The sequence below is a fragment of the Salvelinus alpinus genome, chromosome 30 (assembly GCF_045679555.1).
Source record: "Salvelinus alpinus chromosome 30, SLU_Salpinus.1, whole genome shotgun sequence".
NCBI classification, from domain to species: domain Eukaryota; kingdom Metazoa; phylum Chordata; class Actinopteri; order Salmoniformes; family Salmonidae; genus Salvelinus; species Salvelinus alpinus.
In genome coordinates this window covers 18,390,659-18,417,249 of record NC_092115.1, presented here as the reverse complement: position 1 = coordinate 18,417,249, position 26,591 = coordinate 18,390,659, and the positions used below count along the sequence as shown (strand labels likewise).

The following is a 26,591-nucleotide window of genomic DNA, read 5'->3' as shown; positions in this document are numbered from 1 at the left end:
TGCTTTTTTTCTAACGGCAAGAGGGTAATATATTTGTTACAAAGCCTCACAATCAACAGTTCCTACAGCAACACAACAGGACTTGGACTAAACAGAAAAACAGAGGCAAGTATTGGCTTGTTTCTTCTTGGCAACTTTGTTACTTTGGAAAGAAGATCACTGAGTTTAGTGTCCACTTGGGCACATACATGGCTTTTTTCGTATTGTCCATGTTGTATCACTTCGTGAGAAATTAACAGTAAGTAAAACTCTTAATCAGAAACGTATTCTAATCGATGATATGTGTTGGCTTCTCTGCCCAAAATATTTTCTCTAGTCTATGGCTGTGCCGGGGAACTCACTACGGATACTGCTTCTCGGTGCGTATTTTGCGCTGACGGTCGGAGCGGACTGCGAGAAGGACTGTGCGCTCTGCCTCAACCGTCTACGTGGGCATCAGACGGCGATTACCACTCTGGTAGGTCAAGTACATTTGGACATGTTTTAAAGCATATATTTAAAGTAAAGTAACGGGGTGATACTTTTTCCCGCGTCTAAATTGTTCGTAGGGAAAGATTACGCAGTAGGCTACGCACCTGTGTTTTTTGGTCACCAAAAGACGCAATGGATAGGTAATGTTCCATGAGGTGCGTGTATACTTGGAACACGACATTATTAAACTCTTTTTCATTTATTTTGATCCACGTAGACAATGTAATAACAATTAAATTAGGCAACCCATATGCATCAATATGACATTAATGATTAATGTCGGTTGGATTTGAATCTAGGTACTTGTGTTGTTGGTCTAACTGGCGACAACATGAGACCACGAGGCATTTATTTTTGCCATGCTTCATGAAGTTTTGAAATTAGATGAGGATTTGGTTTCATTTATTACATATAGCCTGTAGTAAAACCAAGACTGTTGCGCATCATCAATTTCACGGGAGCCTTGTCACTTCGATTCTTGAAATGTAGGCTATTAAAGGCAATTGAGGAGTGACTGAATCAATGTCTGATTATCCATTCAATAGTACTGGCCTATCCCAAATGCTCAACATCGAACAAAAAGTCTAAAATCTTACCACAATGGCATAAATTCAGTATCTCCATCAAACCTGTCTTTATTTGTGGCCCTTAGTATGTTTTAGCTCCATCAGGGGGCAGCATGTTGGTGGTTCAATATAGCCTCAATAAAAATGTTGGTAGATAGCATATTTTCATATCATTCAAATACCCCCAATAAAATAAACATTCATATGAGAAGTTATTTTCTATCAGATAATGTATTTAGAATTATATGTAGGCTATACAAAAGCACTATTTTCTGCTTTGACAGCTCAGACATAAAAATCCATGTTTATGAGGCATTAAAGATGTAGGCTTTGAGGAACATCAGGCTTTGAGGAACATCATGTCTCATTAACTGTGATTCTAAAAAGTGGTAAAATGCACCAGATAAGTGTCTTTCCATCTGTTTCAATATAATGACTCTTAAAACGAGTAGAGCATAAACATCACATTGGAATAGGCAAATAGAATGAATTTGTTCATACATCCAACCGTGTCTCTCCGACATTGGCGAGAGTAGCAGCCACACCCAGAGTATTCATGCACCAGAATTTGACTTGTTGTATCCCCTGTTAAATATTGTTTAATTAAACACTACTTTATATGTAAAATATGCCTTTTTTATTGCAAAACAATGTCACTCCAGTCAATACAGTGGCAAGAAAAAATATGTGAACCCTTTGGAATTACCTGGATTTAAGCATAAATTGGTCATAACATTTGATCTGATCTTCATCTAAGTCAACAATTAGCAAACACAGTCTGCTTAAACTAATAACACACAAACAATTATATGCTTTCATGTCTTTATTGAACACACCATGTAAACATTCACAGTGCAGGGTGGGAAAAGTATGTGAACCTATGTGAAGTATGTGAAACTGGTTGACCATCTTTTGGCAGCAATAACCTCAACCAAACGTTTCCTGTAGTTGCGGATCAGACCTGCACAACGGTCAAGAGGAATTTTGGACCATTCCCTCTTTACAAAACTGTTTCAGTTCAGCAATATTCTTGGGATGTCTGGTATGAACCACTCTCTTGAGGTCATGCCACAGCATCTCAATTGGGTTGAGGTCAGGACTCTGACTGGGCCACTCCAGAAGGCGTCTTTTCTTCTGTTGAAGCCATTCTGTTGTTGATTTACTTCTGTGTTTTGGGTCGTTGTCCTGTTGCATCACCCAACTTCTGTTGAGCTTCAATTGGCGGACAGATAGCCTTATATTCTCCTGCAAAATGTCTTGATAAACTTGGGAATTCATTTTTCCGTCAATGATAGCAAGCTGTCCAGGCCCTGAGGCAGCAAAGCAGCCCCAAACCATGATGCTCCCTGCACCATATTTTACAGTTAGGATGAGATTTTGATGTTGGTGTGCTGTGGCTTTTTTTCTCCACACATAGTGTTGTGTGTTCCTTCCGAACAACTCAACTTTAGCTTCATTTGTCCACAGAATATATTTTGCCAGTAGCACAGTGGAACATCCAGGTGCTCTTTTGCGAACTTCAGACGTGCAGCAATGGGTTTTTTTGGACAGCAGTGGCTTCTTCCATGGTGTCCTCCCATGAACACCATTCTTGTTTAGTGTTTTATGTATCGTAGACTCGTCAAAAGAGATGTTAGCATGTTCCAGAGATTTCTGTAAGTCTTTCGCTAACACTCTAGGATCACTGAGCATTCTCTGTGCTCTTGCAGTCATATTTGCAGGACGGCCACTCCTTGGGAGAGTAGCAACAGTGAGGAACTTTCTCCATTTATAGACAATTTGTCTTACGGTGGACAGATGAACATCAAGGCTTTTAGAGATACTTTTGTAACCCTTTCCACCTTTATGCAAGTCAACAATTCTTCATCTTAGGTCTTCTGAGATCTCTTTTGTTTGAGGCATGGTTCACATCAGGCAATGCTTCTTGTGAATAGGAAATCAAATGTTGTGAGTGTTTTTTTGAATAGGGCAGTGCAGCTCTAACCAACATCTCCAATCTCGTCTCATTGATTGGACTCCAGGTTAGCTGGAGCAATTAGCAATTAGCTTTTGGAGAATTCATTAGCCTAGGGGTTCACATACTTTTTTCAACCTACACTGTGAATGTTTAAATTATGTATTCAATATAGACAAGAAAAATACAATAATTTGTGTGTTATTTGTTTAAGCACAAAGTGTTTGTCTATTGTTGTGACTTAAAATGTTATGACCAATTTATGCAGAAATCCAGGTAATTCCAAAGGGTTCACATACTTTTTCTTTCCATTGCTGCTTCACGGCTGTGTACCATGAGCCCCTTGATAAAGACAAGTCTCCAACGAAACTAGATTTCCAGTATGGTATGGGTTTGTGAGCCGCTGATCCACCTCTGTGTTTTGAGGTTCCTCTTCCCTTCCTGTCTTTACAGACATGCTCAATAGAATGTGAGGGCAGCCTGGACACCACGAAGCTCCGCCTCTGCCAAGACGTCCTATTGGAGGAGGAGCGCGTCGTAGTAGATGACGTCAAACAGGAAGAGGTGCAGGGCCAGCAGCACCAACTGGCCAAGAAGTATGGTGGCTTCATGAAGCGCTACGGAGGGTTCATGATCAGGAGGCGCTCACCCGTAGAGGAGGGGCGAGTGCAGGGAGGAGAGAACAACCCGGTGGCTGAGGAAGAGGACATCCGTCTGGAGATCCTGAAGATTCTGAATGCAGAGGCTGAGGGCCAGAGGGATGGGGAAGTGGCCAAGCGCTATGGGGGGTTCATGAGAAGAGGGGGGGACTTGGGGGGCCTGGAGGGGGTGGGCAGGCCGTTGAAGAAGCGCTACGGGGGCTTCATGAGGAGGGTGGGAAGGCCTGAGTGGCTGGAGGATCAGAAGAACCAGGGGGGTCTCCTGAAACGCTCCTGGGAGGGGGAGCGGGGTGACTCCCCCCTGGCTGAAATACAGAAGAGATATGGAGGATTCATGGACTAGGGGTCAGCCCCTCCTCCAACCTCTCCTGAGTCTGGACTCTCAATGTTGATTAGATTATCCATTCTTGTTCCGTTGTAGAGCTTCACTGTCATGCTTTTTGTTTGATTGGGTTTAATGTGACAAAAAAAGAGTACTGTATGTTTTATGGTTTTGGTTATTTATAAAATAACCTGTGTTCGTTGTGGTGTACGAGGCTGGGGCATGTGTGGAAAACCAATCGTGGCATGACCTGTTTGTTTTCTTTCCCTTTGTCTTGCCACTGGTTTTTAAAGGGATAGTTCACTTTTTTTAAATGTTAGTCGAGTTTCCACTTAAAAACTGTCATCCAAACTATTTTTAAGTTTGTTAGTTGGTTATTTAGTAATGGCCAGACTCTCCTGGCGAGGTAAAATTACAATAAGCTACAGCTTCAAAAAAGTTAATTATCCCTTTAAGTGGCCATAGAACATTTTCTGAAGCTTCCATTTCCACCACAAAGTATCACAAAAGGCTGTAACCATGGGGGAGTAGGCTATTGTGGCCTTCCCATTGGTGGTTTGGTCTTTGGAACTGAAGGGCCCATCAATGTTATCTGCTTTGTTGTTGGAACATGGAGGTACCCTACTCTAAGTACTGCTATACCAGTGTGTTGTAGTTATCCATCTAATGGCAGTGTGTCGGTCGCTTTTGTTATTATAATAACCATGTTGCTCTTTCCACCGTGCTCACACTTATCCCAGTATGCTGATGTTGAAACATGTTGCTTTCAGTCGATAAATGCCCTCATTTTTTCTTCTTTCTATTGAGAACAGAGCAGCATTTCAGACCAATTAGTTGTACGAAACATAATAAACCCATGTGTCCTGCAGAAATAAGTGGACTCCACTGACTGTTTGATGTGTTTTTCTGCTTGGGAAGTGGAGCCAATGTTCCTGCCTCTGCCAAGCCCACCTGAGATAATAACTCTGGTGTTAATGGTGAGGATTGTATTTATTTGACGCAGTCACTCAGCTTCACTCAGCCCTATGTCTATCTTTCTTTGTACAGATTGCTCAAGTGAGCGCAACATATTAACAGTTTTTAGTTTCTTAGCTCCCTAACGTCTCAGACTACCAAAACTTTACTGATTGATATTTTGCTTAACTTAATTTCCCCCCAGAGGTTCATATGAAGAATGCTCTTCAGAACAATAAGGCAGTATTTTAAATGACTCACAAGTTAGATCTACAAAACAGGATAAATAGCCCCCTCTCCTGTCTGACACATTAATTTACATCTTTAATTTCTCTAACTTCACTTCTCAATGGTAGTTGTTTCCAAAGGCACCACCATATCTATATCCACAGCCATTAACTTCCAAAATGTTGGCAGATACCTACATAATGTAAGGAATAAACGCTGATGTTTTGTACATTACCTTGGGAAATAATGGACGACGCAGCGGGGATGAGGCGGAGCCGAGTTCCTTTGTGTAGTTAATTTTTCCAAGGTAATAGAGTACCACAGTAATACGCATAAATAACCATGAAACCTAGCGGTCAAACAGGGAAATGATTCCAATCGTTTTTCCACCATTCATTTTTCCCAAAGGGGATTTTAGAAAAACTTAAAATAAAAGCAGTGTTTTGTGTTTGTTTACCCAGGCATGACGTTTTGAAAATCTCACTAGGACAAGGTGACTTTTATCAGTACATTCGCCTGTATTTACCCCCCAAAAATGAAATGCTAATTAGCTACTAATCATAAAGAATTACAAATGCCATGATGATCTGGATGAGACTGCCGAATCGAGGCAAAGGTAAGAATCTCTGATGTTAGCTAAATGTAGTAATTCATAATTTGGCTACATTTCTTTAAATTGACAATTCTGTGAACTGTCTCATGCAAGTTTTAAATTGACACAATACCTGTTAGCAAAGGTGTCAGCTAGAGATGACGTGCAGGAGCTTGCAGGGATTTGTAGTTTTGCAGGAGGCCTACTTTGATGCTAATTAGCATTTTCGAATCTGAGAGTAAATAGAGCTGAATATATTGATAAGTCACCTTGTCCGAGAGAGATTTACATGTTATCAAAACGTCACGCTAGGGTAAGCCTACACGAAACACAGCCCTTATTTTAAGTGTTTCTAAAATTCCCTATAGGAAAAATGAATGGTTTAAAAACGATTGGAACCATTTCCCTGTTTGACCGCTAGGTTGTACCTTTGCCCCACCTCTGGATTACCGACCTCTGCCTGACCTGAGCTTGAGCATGCCTGCCGTCCTGTACCTTTGCCCCTGTTGCTGTAATAAACATTGTTACTTCGACACAGTCTGCACCTGGGCCTTACCTTGATTCCTGATAGTTCAATATTTATGGACTCGACCCAGTCGTTCGTTCTTTATGTTCCTTTGCCATGCTCGCTGGCAATGTTCTTATCCCTTGCATGTTAGCTAGCCAGCTAGCAACCAGAATATACCAGAGTGTTGTTGAATAGTCCTTTCTAATTGGCTTGAAGGGCATTCTAGAGAATGCATTATTTCCCTATAACACATGGTATATTTGCACGGTAGAATTCAATGGCTAGCTAATTTGTGCATGTTTTGTTTAAGCTGCCTTTAAAAGCAAAAGTCGAATTGAATAGAATATTGGTATTGTTGAATTCGATTTTCATAATAGCAAGCTAGGACTGATGGTTTGGTTAGCTAAACTAGCAAGTCTGTTTGTTTAGTTACCACGGCAACTACTCTAGCTAACTAGTAAACTTGCTAGCTACTTCAGTGGATGTTGAACACATTTCTACCTGCAAATGAACACATTTCTACATGCAGTCGTGGTATAAAAGGGATCATCAACTCGAGGCTCTATGGGTTCTCTGGAATATAATGCAACTCCGTGGAAGGTCAGTTCCACTCCACTAGCACGTCGTGGAACACACTTTCCATACAACGCATAGCCCCTCGTTGATTATCCCTTACTTAATGTCCATTCTATAATCCCCTTCTAGCCAATCAGAAACTAGTATTCAACAACGCTGTTGTATATATACAGGTAACTGCCTAAATAAAGTGTCTTAATAGGGTGTTGGGCCACCACGATCCGCCAGAACAGCTTCAATGCGCCTTGGCATATATTCTTCAAGTGTCTGAAACCATTCTTCCATGATAAATTCCATAATTTGGTGTTTTGTTGATGGTGGTGAAAAACACTTTCTCATGTGGCGCTCCAGAAACCCCCATAAGTGTTCAATTGGGTTGAGATATGAACACACACACACACACACACACACACACACACACACACACACACACACACACACACACACACACACACACACACACACACACACACACAGAGAAAACCGCCTATGCTCCTTTGAGACTGCTCTTTGAAAGTCACTGAGATCTAACCAAGGTAGCCAAAATAATACATGAACCTAAGCATGATAGGAAGTTCATTTCTTAATTAACTCTGTCATTGAGTTGCGCACTCTCCACTCCCTTTTCCCTCAGGACAGCCTCAATTTGTCGGGGCATGGACTCTAAAGGGTGTCAAAAGCATTCCACAGGGATGCTGGACCATGTTGACTTCAATGCTTCCCACAGTTGTATCAAGTTAGCTGGATATCCTTTGGGTGGTGGACCATTCTTGATACATACAGGAAACTGTTGAACTTAAAAAAGAGCAGCGTTGCAGTTCTTGACACAAACCGGTGCACCTGGCACCTACTACCATACCCAGTTCAAAGGCACTTAAATATTTTGTATTGCCCATTCACCCTCTGAATGGCACACATACACAATCCATGTCTCAAGGCTTAAAAAGCCTTCTTTAACCTGTCTCCTCCTCTTAATCTACGCTGATGTGGCTTTAACAAAATAAAGGCTGTATCACATCCTGCCGTGATTGGGAGTCCCATAAGGTGGCGCACAATTGGCCCAGCATCATCTGGGTTTGGCTGGGATAGGCCATCATTGTAAATAAGAATTTGTTCTTAACTGACTTGTCTAGTTAAATAAAGGTAATTTTTTTTTTATAATAATGAAAAAATAAAAAAACATGTGACATCTATAATGGATCATAGCTTTCACCTGGTCAGTCTATCTATGTAATTGAAAGAGCGGTGGTCCATAACGTATTGTCAAAATATATCCCTCATCTTGAAGAAACATATACTAAAAACTTGAATGTCAATCAATCAGCCTTCATTGACACAATGGAAAAATCAAATAATTCATTACTGAAATATTATGAGCGACTGAGAAAAACAAATTGGTATAATTTAAGGCCAAGTGGCAAACAATAATGCAGGCAATAGGGATGGTGGTGTGAGCATGGGGGTCTGGGAAGATGAGATGTAGTCATTGTTTGTGTGTGTATGTAAGTTGTTGTTTGCATGTATAAGTTTATATTTGGAATGTACATTTTTTTAAAGAATAGAGGGAAAATACAATATTATATACAAATATTATATGAATTTAATTAATGAATCAATTGTTATTCATTGAATGTCTTGTCAACCCTCATTAATCTCACATTAGGCCTATGCTTCAGAAAATTTGAATTGTTATGTACCATGTGATTATGTAGTCGGTCATTTTTTTTCTGTGTGAAATTTTTTGTTTTGACATTCTACAAGAGAAACTATCTAAATAATGTTGTAAAATATAGTCTGCAGGCACTTGTGAATGACAAACATCAATAAATCCCATAATTCCATGTGTAGTTCCAGAGCTCGAGTTTTGACAAAGAACATGGATATACTGACAAGATACAAGTCTCTGTGCCCTAACAATGGGAGTCTTTGTCCACAAAGCAACATGGGCGAGCTGTCTAGCTCCCAATCATTTTTGAATATTCGATGAGGGTTGTTGACGTCAGCCGCCTGTATTCAATGGAGAGATACGATGCTACTAGCTTCATCCGATATAAAGTTTTTTTCTCTCAAATTGCCGTGATGTCACGTACCCTACTTATATCAGCGTACTTTTGCTACTATGCTATGTTGTTGTCTTAGGTCTCACTTTATGTAGTGTTGTGGTGTCTCTCTTGTCGTGATCGGTGTTTTGTCCTATATTTTTAATCCCAGCCCCTGTTCCCGCAGGAGGCATTTCGCCTGTTGGTAGGCCGTCATTGTAAATACGAATTTGTTCTTATTAAACTGACTTGCCTAGTTAAATAAATAATATTCAACACTTTTATTGACCTCCATACTCCTTGCTTGGTGGGCAAAACAACGAAAAAACGCCACCTGCTGGAGGGAGACAGATTTCCCCCCGTTGGGCCTCACTTCCTTTCTGGCTTTGATCAGTGCCTTTGATTGGGTGTCATGTGACATTACATAACCAGGCTCCAGCTCAATTCAAGGAAAGTCGGTTGCGCTGTTCAGGCATTTGACGACGGGAAAAGCAACGAATAAACCACGCTGAAGGTGCAGGTAACGTCACCGAAGACATATCTCAACATAAGGAGACAAAATCCTGTTTCAGTTCATGTCTTTTTTTGCTTTGATTCGCGAGTGCACAGGTCGTTAACAGACCCGAATTTACAGTGTTGTAATGAAGCGATAGTTGTTACAAAAATATGTAAGGTTGAAGCTGATTAAGAAACCAGGTTTACATCCAGAATTTTTAATGTGAGTCAAGGACGTGTCTGTTAGTGTCACGACGGGCCTGATGGAAACATTGAATTTGTCGGTAAACTTGACAAATGTCGACAAAATACGCTAAATGTATTATCTGGGAAATTACGGCGGAAACGCCTTTATGCACAGATTTTGATGTTCAGAGTGGAAGAGGCTTTACTCAAACTAAAATATGTCCACGAAGTGAGGAATGTTTGTATGGAGGTCAGAGTGTCGCATTTGGTTTAAAAAAAAAATGTAACTGATCATTTGCTACGTGAGACTTATTTCATCGAATAGAAGTTTCGCAATGGTTAGGTTGGTATTCCCTGCTATAAGTGGACGCACGTGGCATTTCGGCAACTGTGGAAATACAACTTTTAATCAGTTGTGCCTGTTATAGAGAGATGGACTCATTAGTATGGACATTGCCATTGAGGGCTACAAAGATGAGCCATCTATCTATATGGCCTCTTCACACGCGTATCTGCCCTCTCATTGTCTAGAATGGTCCCACCTGTTCTTGCCTGCTTTCCTTTGAGGACATGTATTTCCATTGTTAGAGCGGTCACTTGACTATCTTATCAATATAATAGACCATCTTTGATATATTATAGACCATCTTTGATATATTAAACCATCATATCGAAGTGAATTTGGAGTCACACGATGCATGTGTGTGATCCTCCCACTACGACTCGGGAAAGCATGCAGTTTATTAGGCTACAGATAAATTAAGTTATGAACTTCACAGGGTGGTGAAAGTGCACAGTAATGATCTTGATGCTCCTTTCCAATAAATAGAGGGTCTTATTCTGGTGACATGATGATTGAGTCTTGGCTGCTGTTTTTACAAATAAAAATGAAGTCAGTGCCAGCCCTAGCATTTGCAATTTTGCCATGGGGCTGTTAAAAGATTTAGCAATTTCATAACACATTTCCTGCTACTCTACCAATTTTGCCTTCGGGTGGAGATACATTTTGCAGTTTTGAATGTGATATCTGAGGTAGTGACTAACAAGATAAATGCGGTAAAATGTGTAAAAAAAAACAACATTCCACGTGAATTTACAATGCTGCTGCAACAGTTTGGGTCTCACGGTGCGTCAATTTCAGATAGTTAAGCATTGCACCTGTAGTAGCATTACTGTATCTCAATTCCACCTCGCAAAGTTTGTATTTCCTTCTCATTTAACCTCTCGAAGTTTTGCCATACAGGACTTTCCTGCTGTCCCTTGCCTTTCTCTATCATTTTTCCAACCGTTAACAATGATCAGGGTTGCCAGGTCCAGCTAAAATTAAGAGTGAAAACCCCTAAAAACCAGCAAATTCAGTTTTCAATCAAAATAATTGTGAGGTGAAGAATATGTCGCAAGTTCAAATATTAATTGCCCTTATTAAACTCTCCAGATAATTTTCCATCAATGGATGTCGATTAACTATAGACAAATCCGACAATAGAGGTTGAGTGTTGAAAAGAGGATCTCAATCTCTGCGCAAGAAACACTTGGAAGAACTTCAAAAAAATATGTTAGGCTATTTTCTGGCAATTGTGCCAGATGTTAAGACTACAAACTTATAAATAAACCTTTTTTTTATGCTAGTGGTTGTGGGATGAAATAGTCTGGGACAGTTGTATTAATTTGGGATCTATGTTTGGAATATTTATTTCTCGCATAGAATAGGTTGACTTTTGTACTATGGGGCATAGTAGATTGGCATAGGCTAGTGCTTTTGCTGTTTGTTAGGCCTACTTATCTTGTTGGCTGACAAAGTAAATGTGGACAGTTTTTCCAATATCTTCAATATGCACCTCAAAGCATTCTTCACTCATGCTGCCAAACTTATCCTAGTAAAACTGACTATCCTACTGATCCTCGACTTCGGCGATGCCATTTACAAAATATCCTCTAACACTCTACTCAACAAATATGATGCGGTCTATCACAGCGCCAGCCGTTTTGTCACCAAAACCCCATATACTACCCACCACTGCGACCTGTACACTCTCGTTGGCTGGCCCTCGCTTCATACTCGTTGCCAAACCCGCTGGCTCCAGGTCATCTACAAGTCTTTGCTAGGTAAAGCCCCACCTTATGTCAGTTCACTGGTCACCATAGCAGCACACGCTCCAGCAGGTATATTTCATGGTCACCCCCAAAGCAAATTCCTCTTTTGGCCGCCTTTCCTTCCAGTTCTCTGCTGCCAATGACTGGAACGAACTGCAAAAATCGCTGAAGCTGGGGACTCATATCGCCCTCATTAACTTCAAGCACCAGCTGTCAGAGCAGCTCACACATCATTGCACCTGTACATAGCCCATCTGTAAATAGCCCATCCAACTACCTCATCCCCATACTGTATTTATTTATTTTGCACACCAGTATCTCAACTTGCACATTCATCTTCTGCACATCTATCACTCCAGTGTTTAATTGCTATATCGTAATTTCCTCGCCACTATGGCCTATTTTATTGCCTTACCTCATTTGCAGACACTGTGTATATGTATACTTTTTTTCCTACTGTATTATTAACTGTTTGTTTATTCCATGTGTAACTGTGTTGTATGTGTCAAACTGCTTTGCTTTATCTTGGCCAGGTCGCAGTTGTAAATGAGAACTTGTTCTCAACTAGCCTACCTGGTTAAATAAAGGTGCAATTTAAAAAATTGGATACGGACGCGCGCAGTTGCTTCCCCGATGTCTGTCTTCACTTGTAGCCTGTGAGAAAGACCCGACCACTTGATGGAGAGCCATGTTAGTGAGAGGTGCTTCGGAGCACGCACCATTCTGGGCCAAGGGCACAACGGCCACTGGCCACCATAGGAATTGTTTTTTTTATAGGGTGCATTATGGCCACACAGAGAATGCCGCCATGAAATTCTAGGCATTATCAAATTGTGAATTAGATACTTATGAAGTGTGTAGGAATACCTTTCTTTGTTAATTGCTCAACACAGAATAGCCGCATGTGCGCACTCCCTCAAATCGTTTGGAGAAAATATCCTTTATTTTATTCTGCTTTGTTCAATTGTATTCTTCATAATATAAAATAATGCCACGGAATTCTAAGCAAATCTTGTCAGCTAAATGAACTAGTGTAGCCCACAGCCATTTGCCATAGCCAGATCAGGACGTAACATAAGGACAACTCAGAGTATGCCATTCTGTTCTTCTGAAATAGACTACATTTTCTTCATATCATGTTTCTTCAGATCTGTCTAAAATAAATAATGGATTTATTGTGAAGGCGTAGGCTTTATGATTTGGCTATATGGATTTATTATACTTTTTAAAATGTAGATACTCTAAAGGTTTGCATCAGTGGGTTTTAGGAAGCCAGGAGATGCTAAATGTGTAATGCCAATTTACTGTGAGATCGACAGTTATTTGCTTGACAATCACCAGCTGATGCAATTTCGTGACCGCCACAGCCCTGGTTGAGGCCCGACTGATTTTCTTTAATATTTTTTTGATCCGCATGCCTAAAAAAAGGGAGGCCACAGGCCACCTGTTGCCCATCCCTGATGTAGGCTATACCCGCATTGTACAGTCGTGGCCAAAAGTTTTGAGAATGACACAAATATTCATTTTCACAGTCTGCTGCCTCAGTTTGTATGATGGCAATTTGCATATACTCCAGAATGTTATGAAGAGTGATCAGATGAATTGCAATTCATTGAATTGAATCCCCCAAAAACATTTCCACTGCATTTCAGCCCTGCCACAAAAGGACCAGCTGACATAATGTCAGTGATTCTCTCGTTAACACAGGTGTGAGTGTTGACGAGGACAAGGCTGGAGATCACTCTGTCATGCTGATTGAGTTCGAATAACAGACTGGAAGCTTCAAAAGGAGGGTGGTGCTTGGAATCATTGTTCTTCCTCTGTCAACCATGGTTACCTGCAAGGAAACACGTGCTGTCATCATTGCTTTGCACAAAAAGGGCTTCACAGGCAAGGATATTGCTGCCAGTAAGATTGCACGTAAATCAAACATTTATCGGATCATCAAGAACTTCAAGGAGAGCGGTTAAATTGTTGTGAAGAAGGCTTCAGGGCGCCCAAGAAAATCCAAAAAGCGCCAGGACCGTCTCCTAAAGTTGATTCAGCTGCGGGATCGGGGCACCACCAGTACAGAGCTTGCTCAGGAATGGCAGCAGGCAGGTGTGAGTGCATCTGCATGCACAGTGAGGCAAAGACTTTTGGAGGATGGCTTGGTGTCAAGAAGGGCAGCAAAGAAGCCACTTCTCTCCAGGAAAAACATCAGGGACAGACTGATATTCTGCAAAGGGTACAGGGATTGGACTACTGAGGACTGGGGTAAAGTCATTTTCTCTGAATCCCCTTTCCGATTGTTTGGGGCATCTGGAAAAAAGCTTGTTCGGAGAAGACAAGGTGAGCGGTACCATCAGTCCTGTGTCATGCTAACAGTAAAGCATCCTGAGACCAATTGTGGGGTTGCTTCTCAGCCAAGGGAGTGGGTTCACTCACAATTTTGCCTTAGAACACAGCCACAAATAAATAATGGTACCAACACATCCTCCGAGAGCAACTTCTCCCAACCATCCAGGAACAGTTTGGTGACGAACAATGCCTTTTCCATCATGATGGAGCATAAGGCAAAAGTGATAACTAAGTGGCTCGGGGAACAAAACATCGATATTTTGGGTCCATGGCCAGGAAACTCCCCAGACCTTAATCCCATTGAGAACTTGTGGTCAATCCTCAAGAGGCGGGCGGACAAACAAAACCCACAAATTCCAAGCATTGATTATGCAAGAATGGGCTACCATCAGTCAGGATGTGGCCCAGAAGTTAACTGACGGCATTCCAGGGCAGATTGCAGAGGTCTTGAAAAAGAAGGGTCAACACTGCAAGTATTGACTCTTTGCATCAACTTCATGTAATGGTCAAAAGCCTTGTCAGAGTTCAGAGTTGAAAATGTAACTTTTAACCGCAAAAGTAATTATGTGCACTACGTCATCACGCACAGTTTAATGGAGACACCCCTCTGGCATATTTTTTTTTTAATGAGGATTTTAGAATATTCGCATTAAAATCTGTCGCCAATTTGATGGAAACCTCAGGCCTACCTTTTGCGTCGGTAAAATTTGGATACATTTTGAAATGCTGACATTTATATTTTGATACTTTTGTATTCACTCTGGCCTGTCATGTAGGGCTGGGCGGTATACCGTATTTTATAATATACCGGTATTGATGCACGGACCGGTTTGGGTTTTTACTTTACCTTCTATAACGGTATTTTAATATTTGGTTTGTTAAATGTGTAATGTCCATTTCTTTAGTTTCACTCAAGGAGCACATTTGTTGTTCCTGGACCACGAGGCTCTTGCTTTCAGTCTTCATGGTCAATGCAGCGCATGCAACAATGTTGATGACGACAATGCTGGTTTCACTTAGCGTTTTAATATAAATCCACTAGCGTTCTATAATTACACTTAGTTTGTCTTACATCTGCCAACAGCTAGTTTGTCTTTTCTTAGCAAGTTTGGCCTAAATCCTGTAAAGCCGCTAATCGCTAGCTAGCTAATAAATGTACTGAATCAGAGCAAATTAGCTATACAGCCTGATAATACCAGTGTTGGTGTAGACCTGGATCAGCATGTTTGTGCAACTGTGCTACATGAAGTAGACCCTATAATCTTTTGCTATATTGAATGTTCTCAGAACATTCAAAATGTAGCCAAAGATTATAGGGTCCCCTAGGAAACACTTGTCAACACTTTTTGGTGTCTGCCCTGTCACAATAACTCCTCCCCGTGGCATTTTCATTCGTTGCCATGTCAAACACTGTATTCAAAGTGCCCATTATTATATTCCAACTATAGAATTTGAATTATCATTCTATCCTCCAAGTGTTTTGCTCTAAATTGCAAGTCAAATTGCAATTGCAACATTTGGTTCAAAATGAGGCCTAGATGGTTTGACAATATTGTGCAGCCCTACGTGGAAATGATCTCAAATGAGTGCAGGAAATGTATAAATGATTTTGGGTTGAATAGAACCGTATAAAATTATGAGAATGGAGAAGACTGATTTTGAAATCGCTTAGCAACCTAGGGTCGCGCGTTACTCATAAAGCAAATGTATAACTTTTTATTCTTCAAAAACATTAAGTACCGTCATCAATTTTTTTTTTCAATATCGTGATATATTTTGTCCATTGCCCAGCCCTAATTCAGTGCACATGCATTTTGTTTACATCACAATCAAACTTGTGTGTTTTGAGTTTGTCGTGTGATTTCATGAATAGCCTAGTTGCATTTCTTGCATTATATTATCACTTGAAAGTTATCCTTTTCAGATCAAACAATGCTGATCCTATAGGCTACAGAAATGTATTTGACAACTACAAAAGCAGAACACTAAACTGCAGTTTGGGCTATAAAACACTCGTCTGCAATCTATTCAATAGACAAACAAATAAGCCTGCATAAAACAATTAAATCAAACAGAAGTTGGCAAACAAATTAACTTTTAATTGTGACAACTGTCTTTCCAGGGATCAGCAAAATGAATTTCCTCCTGGAAACCCTTCAAGTGATTGTAATGTCGATCTATTACAACATGGAGGCGTTTGTCCGACTGTTCATCCCTCCCAAGAACAAAAATGTCACCGGTGAAATCGTCCTCATCACTGGGGCGGGCAGCGGCATTGGCCGGCTCATGGCTGAGAAGTTTGCCCCCCTGGGCGTTTCTCTGGTCTTGTGGGACATCAACCAGGAGGGCATCAAGGAGACGTCAAGGCTAGTGAAGGAGAAGGGGGCGACTAAGGTCCACTACTACTTGTGTGACTGCAGTGACAAGGCCGACGTCTACAGAGTGGCTGACAAGGTAATCCACCTGATTCTTATCAACTAGTCTTCCATCAAGACTATACTTTGCGGAATTAGTGTTGCTGCTTTGTTGGGTAATTCTCAGCAAGCCTTATGGTCTCCTGTGATTGGATGGCAGTGATATTAAATAGAGATTCCGGAGGGTTGAAAACGGCTTAATTTTTTTAAAGCCTTCCATTTTGGACTCGTGTCAATGTATAGCTCATACATGCATAATAAACAATCGACAGTCCTCTCCCAGCGGAAAAGTCACAGAATCCTTAGTTTAACCTGCCATCATTTAGTGCAAGAGATCAATGTAATTGATCGTGTAGTGAACACGCACACTGAAGAAAGTGGGCTGAACAATTAATAAAATCGCCACCGGACAATTTTACATTGAGTTACTTTTTATTATTACATTTTGTTTTAGTCTACTTGGTAAATATTTTCTTAACTCTTCTTGAACTGCACTGTTGGTTAAGAGCTTGTATAGTAAGCATTTCACGGTAAAGTCTGTGGTATTTGGCGCATGTGTCAAATAAAGTTTGATTTGAGTGGCTGCATGCTCTTGCCATTAGTTAATTTGAGAACAGCGAGAGTACATTGAATACATCAATCAAATCCATGCATCAGAAGTTAGATCTATTAGACCTCGGTAGAAGTGTCATTTGTCTCTTTCAATGCATTTCTCTGCAAACCAGAAAATGTTGTGAGCTAAAGATGGTATTGTAGCCACACAAATACATTTAGAAGGTAATTGTCAACCTTATCAGAAACACTGACAACCTTTTTAAATGGATACGTTGGGATTTTGGCGATGAGGCCCTTCTTCTTCCCCATAGTCAGATGAACTCGTGGATACCATTTTTGTCTCTTTGTCCAGTAGGATGGAAGTTTGGTCATTTTGGTTGAAGTCAGTATATTCCAAAACTGAGATTTGTGTAATGGAGTTCGTCAGGACTGATGCGGTTGGGTTTTGAGTTCAATCATGCCCACTAACACGGGATGGTAACGCGCAGGGAGAATTGTCATCTATGTGCTGATTGCGCACTATCCAATCGAACGGCAGAACACAGATGGTGAGACACAATACACAGCGCCTCGGACTTGTTAACTTATGTAATGTTGAAATATCACTTGTCCCCTAAGCCCTTTGTGGAGTGGCCACTTGTTCACCTGTTTGATAGTGTTCACTTGAGTCTGCCCAGTGCTTGACTTGGATGGAAATAGGAGTCAGTAGGCTACTCATTATGGGTGACGGTACCGTTTTATATTAAGTCGCAGGAACTCCACTATACTTTTTAGCTAATATTCTATAAGAGGTGCAGGAACTCAATCAGTAGAAAATATGAGGTGCCGGTACAGAGTTCTATGCCCTCCTGCCCAAGTCGAGCACTGAGTCTGCCACTGTTTTGAAATTGTGCCAGACAGATAATAGATAGTGAGAAAGTTGTAAAAACATAACAGTACCTTAGCGCACTCGCCAGTGACTTGATAAGCCGATTTTCATTAACGTGGCTTCCCTGCTCAATGTGCCTGCAAGCTACTACTAGCTAGCTTCATTGTTTTTTGGCACTGATAAACGGCGTGTAGCTTGTGCTTTATTTGCGATAGTTTGCTAGCTTGCTGTCCTGTGCAGCAGCAGACTTGATAGTCTACAGTGCACTACTAGCTTTCATGCACATTTTTGAACTTGAGAAATACTGCACCAAACCCCAATTGTGACTAAAACGTCCTTGGCAAAAATGTCAATGAATGACAGATTTCTTGATTCATTCTGAATATTTTGAGGAAGTGGTATGCTATTGGCTATGTTGTTGCGATGGTGTCTCAAGAGCGACAAACAACACTAACTGCCAGGGTACGATAACACACACATCGAACCACAACCCCAAGACTGAAATCTGAGCAACAGAAAAACACATGGGAAATCGACCAGTTCAGTCCCTCTTAAAATACCCCCCCAGGTCCAACCTGTTACCCATGTCCATAATTACACAGCAACAATGTTATATAATCCTTACCTTAAGTGAGTCGCCAGGATGTAGGAAACAATAATATGTTGTGTGTGTTTTTGAAGTAGTGTGGTAAAAGTTAACACATGTCTATGTTTAGGTCAAGAGAGAGGTGGGGGATGTAAGCATTCTCATAAACAACGCAGGCATCGTCACGGGCAGGAAGTTCATGGATGCACCAGACTCCCTCATTGAGAAAACCTTTGAAGTTAACACCATGGCACACTTTTGGGTGAGCAAATGAAATGACTAGTGCATATCTGCTACACTGTCCTGTCTGGTTTCTCTCACTTGCTGTCTTTGTCGGTCAGCGCGGGCATTTTTAAATGTGAAAGCATTATCCTAAATCCGCCAATATGTTTATAAAAATTTGATGGCTTTAACCTCATTGTAGGCCTATGTCCCTTGTAGTGTCAATTCCACCCACACCCATCAAATGAACACAGATCTGTGTACTGATTCATATTTCATTGTATAAGTTCTACCGCTAATTTCTCTCTAGACATATAAAGCCTTTCTCCCAGCGATGACTGCCAACAACCACGGTCATCTGGTCAGCATTGCCAGTTCAGCTGGTCTGATTGGTGTCAATGGGCTAGCAGGTAAATCACCCACTATGCATGACTTACTCCAATATTCCTCAATACAGGACCTGGAGAGCGACAGGAGGTGCAGGCTTTTGTTCCGGTCCAGCACCAAGACCTGATGGCTAATCAATGTTTGATGACTGGCTTAATCAGGTGTTAGGTGTTGGTGCAATGCAAGAACAAAAGCCTGCACAGAAAATCTAAGGACATTTATTTGTCACATGCTTCGTAAAGAACGGGTGTAGACTAACAGTGAAATGCTTACAGGTCCTTTTCCCAACAGTGCTACACACCCTGAAGCCATTGTGCAGAACATTACCTTTGTCTATGCTGTAAACTCTGGCCAGTACATTATGCAATCAGATTCCTATCGTGGAGCTGATCGATACAGATGTTATCAGTCGACCTTGAATGGGGTAGAGGTTTAATGTGTAACTTATTATACTACTGTACTGTAGTTGACGGTTCCAAAGACAGACTGGGGTAGATGGACTGAAAGACTGTCCTTGAACCATTTATTTCAACATTTAATTAACATTGACATTGCCAATGCAATTTCACAATTTAGTATAGACAAACATTATCTTGCTGTAGAGACCTTTGTTTAACCTGCTCTAAAACTGTTTGCAAATACATGTTTCTCTCTCCTGATAGATTACTGTGCCAGTAAGTTTGCTGCTATTGGCTTTGCTGAGTCTGTGGCTCTGGAGCTGCTGGCTACTGGGAAGGATGGAGTCAAGACTACCATAGTGTGTCCATTCTTCATCAATACTGGCATGTTCGATGGCTGCAATACTAAGTAAGTTATCTGCCATAAGGTGTTATACAGGATTTAATTTGACTTTAAAGTTGTCATATTATATTTAATGCTTTTATAAAGGGTTATCCTCTTTGCATATATTTTAATAAAGTTTCTCATTAAAAGTTTGAGATTGAATCCTGCTAAAAGGGTATGCATCCATGTAGAAAACTACTTTAATATGCAATCCCTTTAAATGCCAGGGCCAGTTCTGTTTCTTTGACACTCTACGAGAGACCTTTGAAATTGTGTTTGGTTCTTTTGAATGACCTTGTCTCAGCATTGACAGGGAAAAATAGATTGTGTTGTGGCAGGACTTACAAAAGTTCTAGGACACTTCCTCTCTGAGCTGTGTGCTTGTGAGTTACTAATGCCTATTGTCCCAACACTATGTATAAAAGGTCACGCACATAGGTCAAGTATGTGGACTGATACTCAACGTTGCTAGTCAAAATTGCTAACCCTATGGTACAATTAAGTGATAATGCCAGAGAAGCCGGCGTTTGGAGGATATATTGGCAGGGGTGTTAGGCAAATCGTTCCAATATATCTTCCAAACACTGGCTTCAAAGGCATTATCACTTTTATACTACGAGTTACCAACATATTCAAATAATGATTGACATATTTTCATTAACGTAATTTTGATTAATTTATTCATACTATTTCATCCTTCCACAAGATATAGTCCTGACACAAATCTAGGGTTCCTACCCCAGCCGGCTGGTCGTTCGTTCTATCGGTTCGGTTGCCGGAGACGCGACCCAGTTCAGTCTTTGTTCTGTATCTAAGGACGCGACCCAGTCGTTAGTATGGCAATGGAAAATTTAGAACGGTCTGGCAACGTTTTTATCCCTTGCTTGCTCGCTAGCTAGCCAATTACGGCTAACTTACAGTAACGTCAAACAGTGCAGCCAGAATAACAGCAAAGTAGCTGCGTTTGTTTTAATCTGTTTTCTAGTGACATTTATTTGGATACATCCATAACAATGAGCTAATGATGCGCAATTTCACCTGGCATAGGAAATCTGCTCTCTCGTCAGGACACTTGTTCAGAGGAGCTAGCCAACAACACAGCTAACACGATCACTTTAAATTGAAGCTGGAAAGACGGCAAACTCGCTGGATTTTGTTTTAGCTGTTTCTATTGACATTTCATTGTGTATACATACATAAAAATTATGCCAGCTGATTCATGATTTACACTGGCTGAGAAAAGATGCATGTCTGTCTCCTCCCGACACGTTCATTATTATGGGACAGCTGAAGATCGAATTTCAATATTGAAACAATGTTGCAAATGTCGTAGAGACTGACAGCAAGGTTTATACAAATCTCCGTTGTTCAAAAATCAATGCTAGTATAAAATAAATGGTAGATCGTGTATAGAGGCTTTTTATAGTGGAGATCAAGTTTATAAATTGCCTGGCTGGGCTGATAAAACAGTGGATTGCGAAGTGAGATGGAACATAGTAAATAGGCATTTGAACGTCATAGATTTAACTTGTGGAATAGATGCCATACCGACTGCAATGCGGTTTTAACCAATCAGCATCCAGGATTATACCCACACGTTGTATAATTTATCACTACCAACAACAAACATAGAAGTGTGTAATGTACACAAGAAGCATTACATACTATGGACTGGCTACAGTTGTGCTAGTAGGTAAACTAAATTGTTTCCCCCACAGGTGGCCTCTCTTGTTGCCCATCCTGGATCCAGACTACGTAGCAAACAAGATCATTGAAGCCATTTTAACTGACCAGGCCTACCTTCTGCTCCCAAAGACCATGTATCTTGTCATATGCCTGAAGAAGTGAGTTCCTTCATGTTCTTCCACTCTACACTTCATGATGGGATAGCATGCTGGGTTTAGCTATTTGTCGCACTGCCTCAATCACAGAGATCTGCTGCACAAACACGCACAATGACACTGTCAGTCACTCCATTCCAATACTCAGAAATGGTTACATGCTCAAAATGCACAGTATTGTCATACCCCTGGTCACAAACGGTTTCCTTCACTATTATATGCCCAGGTAGGGTGCCCCCGGTCTAGTTTTCTAGCCTCCCTCCCTGACAAGTTAACTTTCAAGTCTTTCAATTAGCATAGTCCACATCTTCCCTAGATGTCACTTTCTACAGCTTGTTTTTACTGTTCCTGACCCAAACTAGCCTGTTAGTGAGTCTTCAAGTCTCGGACAGGATGGTGAATTATTTACTGTAGTAAATACTGTAGTAATTGACGAGGAAGGATGGACAGACAAATATCTGGTTAGTGACTAGCAGTTGTAGAGAAACCAAACCACCCCGAGCTTTAAGTCAAAGCGTTTTTATACTGTTGGTATATGTGGACCCAAGCATTTGAGCTCGGTTGCCAAGCAACAGCTTTAGTATTTTGTCTATGGACAAATGCATTGCCAGGCTAAACTGTGAGCACTTATGAAGCTTGTTACTTCACTACATCAGGCAGGCTGTCAGTTCTGATATAGTTCAAAGAAACTTGTTATATTTTTTTCACTAACATACATTCAAGTACATGTGGTATCTTAAGACATTGTGACACAATGTGGTTATTTATCACAGGTTCTGGTTGAAAATGTCACTTCAGATCCACAATGGATGGTTATTAATCTTAGATGGTTAATGCACAAAGGGTGATGTGAGTGTTTATAAAGTTGCTGACCTCCCTTCACCGTGTCCTTATAGCTCCTTGAGGTGGAAGCAGGCAGCTCTCCTGGGGAAGTATCTGGGTGCCTTCGAGAACCCAGAGCACTGTGAGACAACAAGCCTTAAGCTGCACTGATCTTCACTTGAGCCCCTTGCACTCTGACCCTCGTTTAAACCATGCCGATGGTCAACAAACTCACACACCCTCAGGGTGTGAATTGTGTTTTCTGTAACATACGAAGCCATTCGTGCATCAGCATCACTGGCTACCGATAGCAAAATGTAGATTTAACGGTTATGTCTACATTTCACACTGTTAAGAGAGAGCACCGAGGTGATTTCTGTTAGCATAACATTTACATTATCCAACAGCTTGAGGTAAATTGTCAGCATTACATTTTCAGAGGTATCAGGGAATTCAATCTGCATAGTGTTACTGCATTATCACTAGTATTGAAGGTACATTCTGTCACTTTATTTGTGAAACAAAGACATCACCCAAAGCCCTGTAGAAGGATTGTACATGTGCATTGATTAATTTGCATACAGATACATATTTTAGGGAACTAGTGAGAATGAGGGAGTTTGTTTGTTTTTGACTAGTGCATTACGAAGATCTGTCAAAGCTGTTTGAATGTTTCACTTGGGCCTAATGCCATTGTTAAAGAGGCATTGTGCATTAATTAAATACCTGTTACAGTATGTAGAAATGCACTTTTGTGGTTGGGTGTATCTTCAACTTTTTATATGGCCATAATTGTAAATCCCATCGGGATATGTGACTACTTCAAGTATTATAATAAAAAACGTGTTTTTGTAAGACGGGATGAAGTCATCTGTTAGTCTAGACTCTACAATCATTCAGCAAGCCCTCACTCATACCCAGTGCAAACTTAGTCAGGGCTAACACAGTTGTTACAGGGGTGTATTTAATGAGGGGAAACAACCTGATACACAGCTGGTATGATTCTCATTGTATGACAATCATATATTTTCTTATCTACACCATACATTAATATCAGAACTTTTTGTTATGTTGTACCCTCCTGAACATGCCCCTAGAAATGGGGAAACAGTTTCTGTTGTAATGTAATGTCAGGGACGCTTGGGTACACCCCAGGGCATGTTGCATCGATCATATCATTAAAAAAATCACTTTTTCAATTTATTTTTGAAGGCTATCAAAAGGTCATCAATGTCCTCCCTCTGCCAACGTGACATCACAACACCTTGTATTTGGCTGCACAGTAAGCTGAATTCTGATCTTTTTTTAAACAAATTGGTCTTTAGCCAAATCCGATCAGCTCTGAAAAATATCTTATTTGAAAAGTTTTGAGGTGTTGTCCAAATGACCAATTGGTGGAGAAAAAGATGAGAATTAGGCTGCCTTTGTATCTCCATAAGGCTGGCAGGTACCCGTAAATGCTTACCAAGCTATCCCAAAGGCCGGCAGATGGCGCTATTGATCTGGAATTGATGGTTCCAGCTTACCATCCAAACGCATTGTATGCAGCTGGCAATACACTCGTATTACCGTGGACCGGTTCATACCTAAAACATGTTCTATTCCGGCTGCAAAGGTGTCGATTTCCTACATTTTAATGGCGAGAAGGAGGAAACAAACTGAGAAGATATGGTGTTTCAAAGAACGTACTCATTTTCCACCACCAAGCTAGTGGCTAATGCTACTTCCTGTTGCACCCTGAGTTCAGTCAGGGGTAAACCACGCTGCTGCAACCTGATTGGCTGAACGTGATACGTAACACCCGAGACTAGCATTCCTAGGCATTTGCCACTTTAGCTTGGTGGTGGAAAAGGGTGTTTTCATAAAGAAAGTATGCATATATTCCGCCCTTCCTGCCATTAAATCTAGTTAAGGAGGAAGTCGATGCCTTTGCAGCCTGAATGGATAATGTTTTAGTTACGAGCCAGTCCAGGAGGATACAAGTTTATTACCGGCTGCATACAATGCGTTTGAACGGTAAGATGGAAATGACTCGATATCGCCATCTGCCAGCCTTTGGGCTGTTGCTAAGCACTTACTTATGCATTTATGTCAAATACGGATGCCAATGAGCAGTTGCTGTTATAGAAGCACCTGGTTGAGTGGACTGCAAGACTACATTTAGCTGGATACAACACAGATTTATTCAGACCTACACCTGATTAGGACTGCAGTTTACAAATGATCTGCAACCTCAACATTTTAAATCTACACAGGGCTTTTTGTGTTATGGAAATGTCCTTGAGAAAGAGGGTTTTTAGAAATTTGAACAGGCTGAGTATGTCTGGTGGGGAAGTCTTGATTTGGAATGATTTCCATGGCTACTTTAGTTCCTTGAGGCCTTTGAGAATGAGTCTGAATGAAAGAGTGAGTCGTTAGCTTCATGTCGAATACAACACAATACAGCCATGACGAATACAGTAGACGTAATCACTCGCCACCAATTAGACGAAATGATTAAAGCGTGAAATGGCTTCTCTTATTAACATCTTAAGTAGTGCAATTATGAGGTTATTATGCCCTCTGAAATAAGATTTGTTACTGGACCGGAAGACATTCAAACAGCATCGATTATACCCTGAATAATTTATTGGATTTTCATCAGTGTTTTCTTCTTTAATTAAGGGGTTTAATTTAGTCCCACTGTGATTACCAGTTAGCCTAACTAACAGAATATATTACTAGCCTAACTATCAGAATAGATCACTTAATGTAGTTGGTTCTAATGAAGTTCCAATGAAGTAATTTGGACTCATTTTCTCTTCTAGACGATGTTTGTTGTTCTAATAAGCTATAAATTGCGCATTGCAGTGATCATTGATAATATGTAGCCTAATTGACTGTTTTTATCACCACAGTATTATGCCCGTCAAGCTTGGGATTCTGCTGGGGATGTATCTGGGAGCGTTCAACTTTATGGATGCTTTCAAAGGACGCGTCAAGAAGGTGGAGTAGAGAAGAGAGAGAAAAAAAGAGACAACATACTCTGTAATATTAGTGCCTCAAAGGAGATTAATAGTGCCTGTCATGTTTCTGTATTTGTTTCTCTTTTTACATGTTTTATTCTTGTTTATAATTCATTTTAGTTATTGAAGAAAAGCCTATGTACTAGTTTAACTCTGCAGACAAATGATATGTGTAGGCTGTATTGGTAATCAAATAATTAATGTATTACCTTAAAAAAAAAAGATGATATGTAACATGGTATTTTTGTAGCATAAACATATGGTGTTAGCTCACTACACTGACACGTAAGTATTGCTAAATTTGGTAGCTATTTCACTCTTGTAACGTTCAGTGGAATACGTCCTCTTTTTGGCCTAAAGGAAAATTGGAAGGTTTTTATTATTGTTGACGCACTTTTTAATTTTTTTAAATGTTCATTTGTTTTATAAGGTCCATTGTTTTGAGGTCAAACCAGTTTCACCCACAGTGGTAACCAGAACCACAGATGTTGAATTGAAGTCAACTTCACAGTAGAGTAGTATGGAGGTACAGTATACTGCAATGTTGTCATCAGAGTTTTAGATTACCTCATGCGCACACATGCACAATACACATTAGAAATGGCCTAGTAGAGAAGCTCAGGAAACTGTCATGTAAAGCATCATTACCTGTGTGTACTGAACTAGTTTTGTGAAGTTGGCTAAGTCTACAGCAGCCAGATGACGGTTTACTCTACTGTCAATAGGATCATCAATGAAGTAATAATGCACATGCATTCAATGGCTCTGTACAGAAGTGCTAGGCATAGGATCGGAAGGTTAGGATAAATGCAATTCTGTTTAGTTGGAAATGTATCAAATAGTTTGCATATACAGTATTTGTCCTCTGAACCTACCCTTTATATTTGAACAACTGAGCTGTTTATTGGTTAAAGGAAGATGTTTTCCTTTGACACTGAAGAGATGACAATATGAGCTAATCATTTTATTTCAACCATGTGTCATGTTACATATTAATTATCGCTCTTTTAGCATTATGTTATGTGTGTAACTGTTGGTATCTGAACATTATCCATTTTTACATGTTTGTGTTGAAAGCCAAATGTCATGAGACATTTATTAATAGTAAAAAGTTTGAAATCAAA

The 26,591-nt window shown here is 40.5% G+C and overlaps 2 protein-coding genes across 6 annotated transcripts; both read left to right on the top strand.

The window, feature by feature from the left end:
• Window positions 1–4,857, top strand: LOC139560213 (proenkephalin-A-like). The gene is made up of 3 exons (XM_071376781.1): window positions 1–105; window positions 317–457; window positions 3,445–4,857. Exons 2-3 carry the CDS (start codon window positions 320–322, stop codon window positions 3,991–3,993), a joined length of 687 nt encoding a protein of 228 aa, XP_071232882.1. The 5' UTR covers window positions 1–105; window positions 317–319; the 3' UTR covers window positions 3,994–4,857.
• Window positions 4,858–9,218: 4,361 nt separating this feature from the next.
• On the top strand, window positions 9,219–26,591 carry LOC139560212 (epidermal retinol dehydrogenase 2-like). Of its 5 annotated transcripts, none has more exons than XM_071376779.1 (7): window positions 9,219–9,389; window positions 16,107–16,438; window positions 18,538–18,669; window positions 18,940–19,039; window positions 19,679–19,823; window positions 21,518–21,643; window positions 22,537–23,317. In XM_071376779.1, exons 2-7 carry the CDS (start codon window positions 16,118–16,120, stop codon window positions 22,631–22,633), a joined length of 921 nt encoding a protein of 306 aa, XP_071232880.1. In that variant the 5' UTR covers window positions 9,219–9,389; window positions 16,107–16,117; the 3' UTR covers window positions 22,634–23,317. The 5 variants fall into 5 exon arrangements, with proteins under 5 accessions (XP_071232880.1, XP_071232877.1, XP_071232879.1 ...); XM_071376776.1 differs by lacking the exon at window positions 22,537–23,317 and adding an exon at window positions 25,360–26,591 and having other exon boundaries at window positions 9,263–9,389; XM_071376778.1 differs by lacking the exon at window positions 22,537–23,317 and adding an exon at window positions 25,014–25,098 and having other exon boundaries at window positions 9,263–9,389.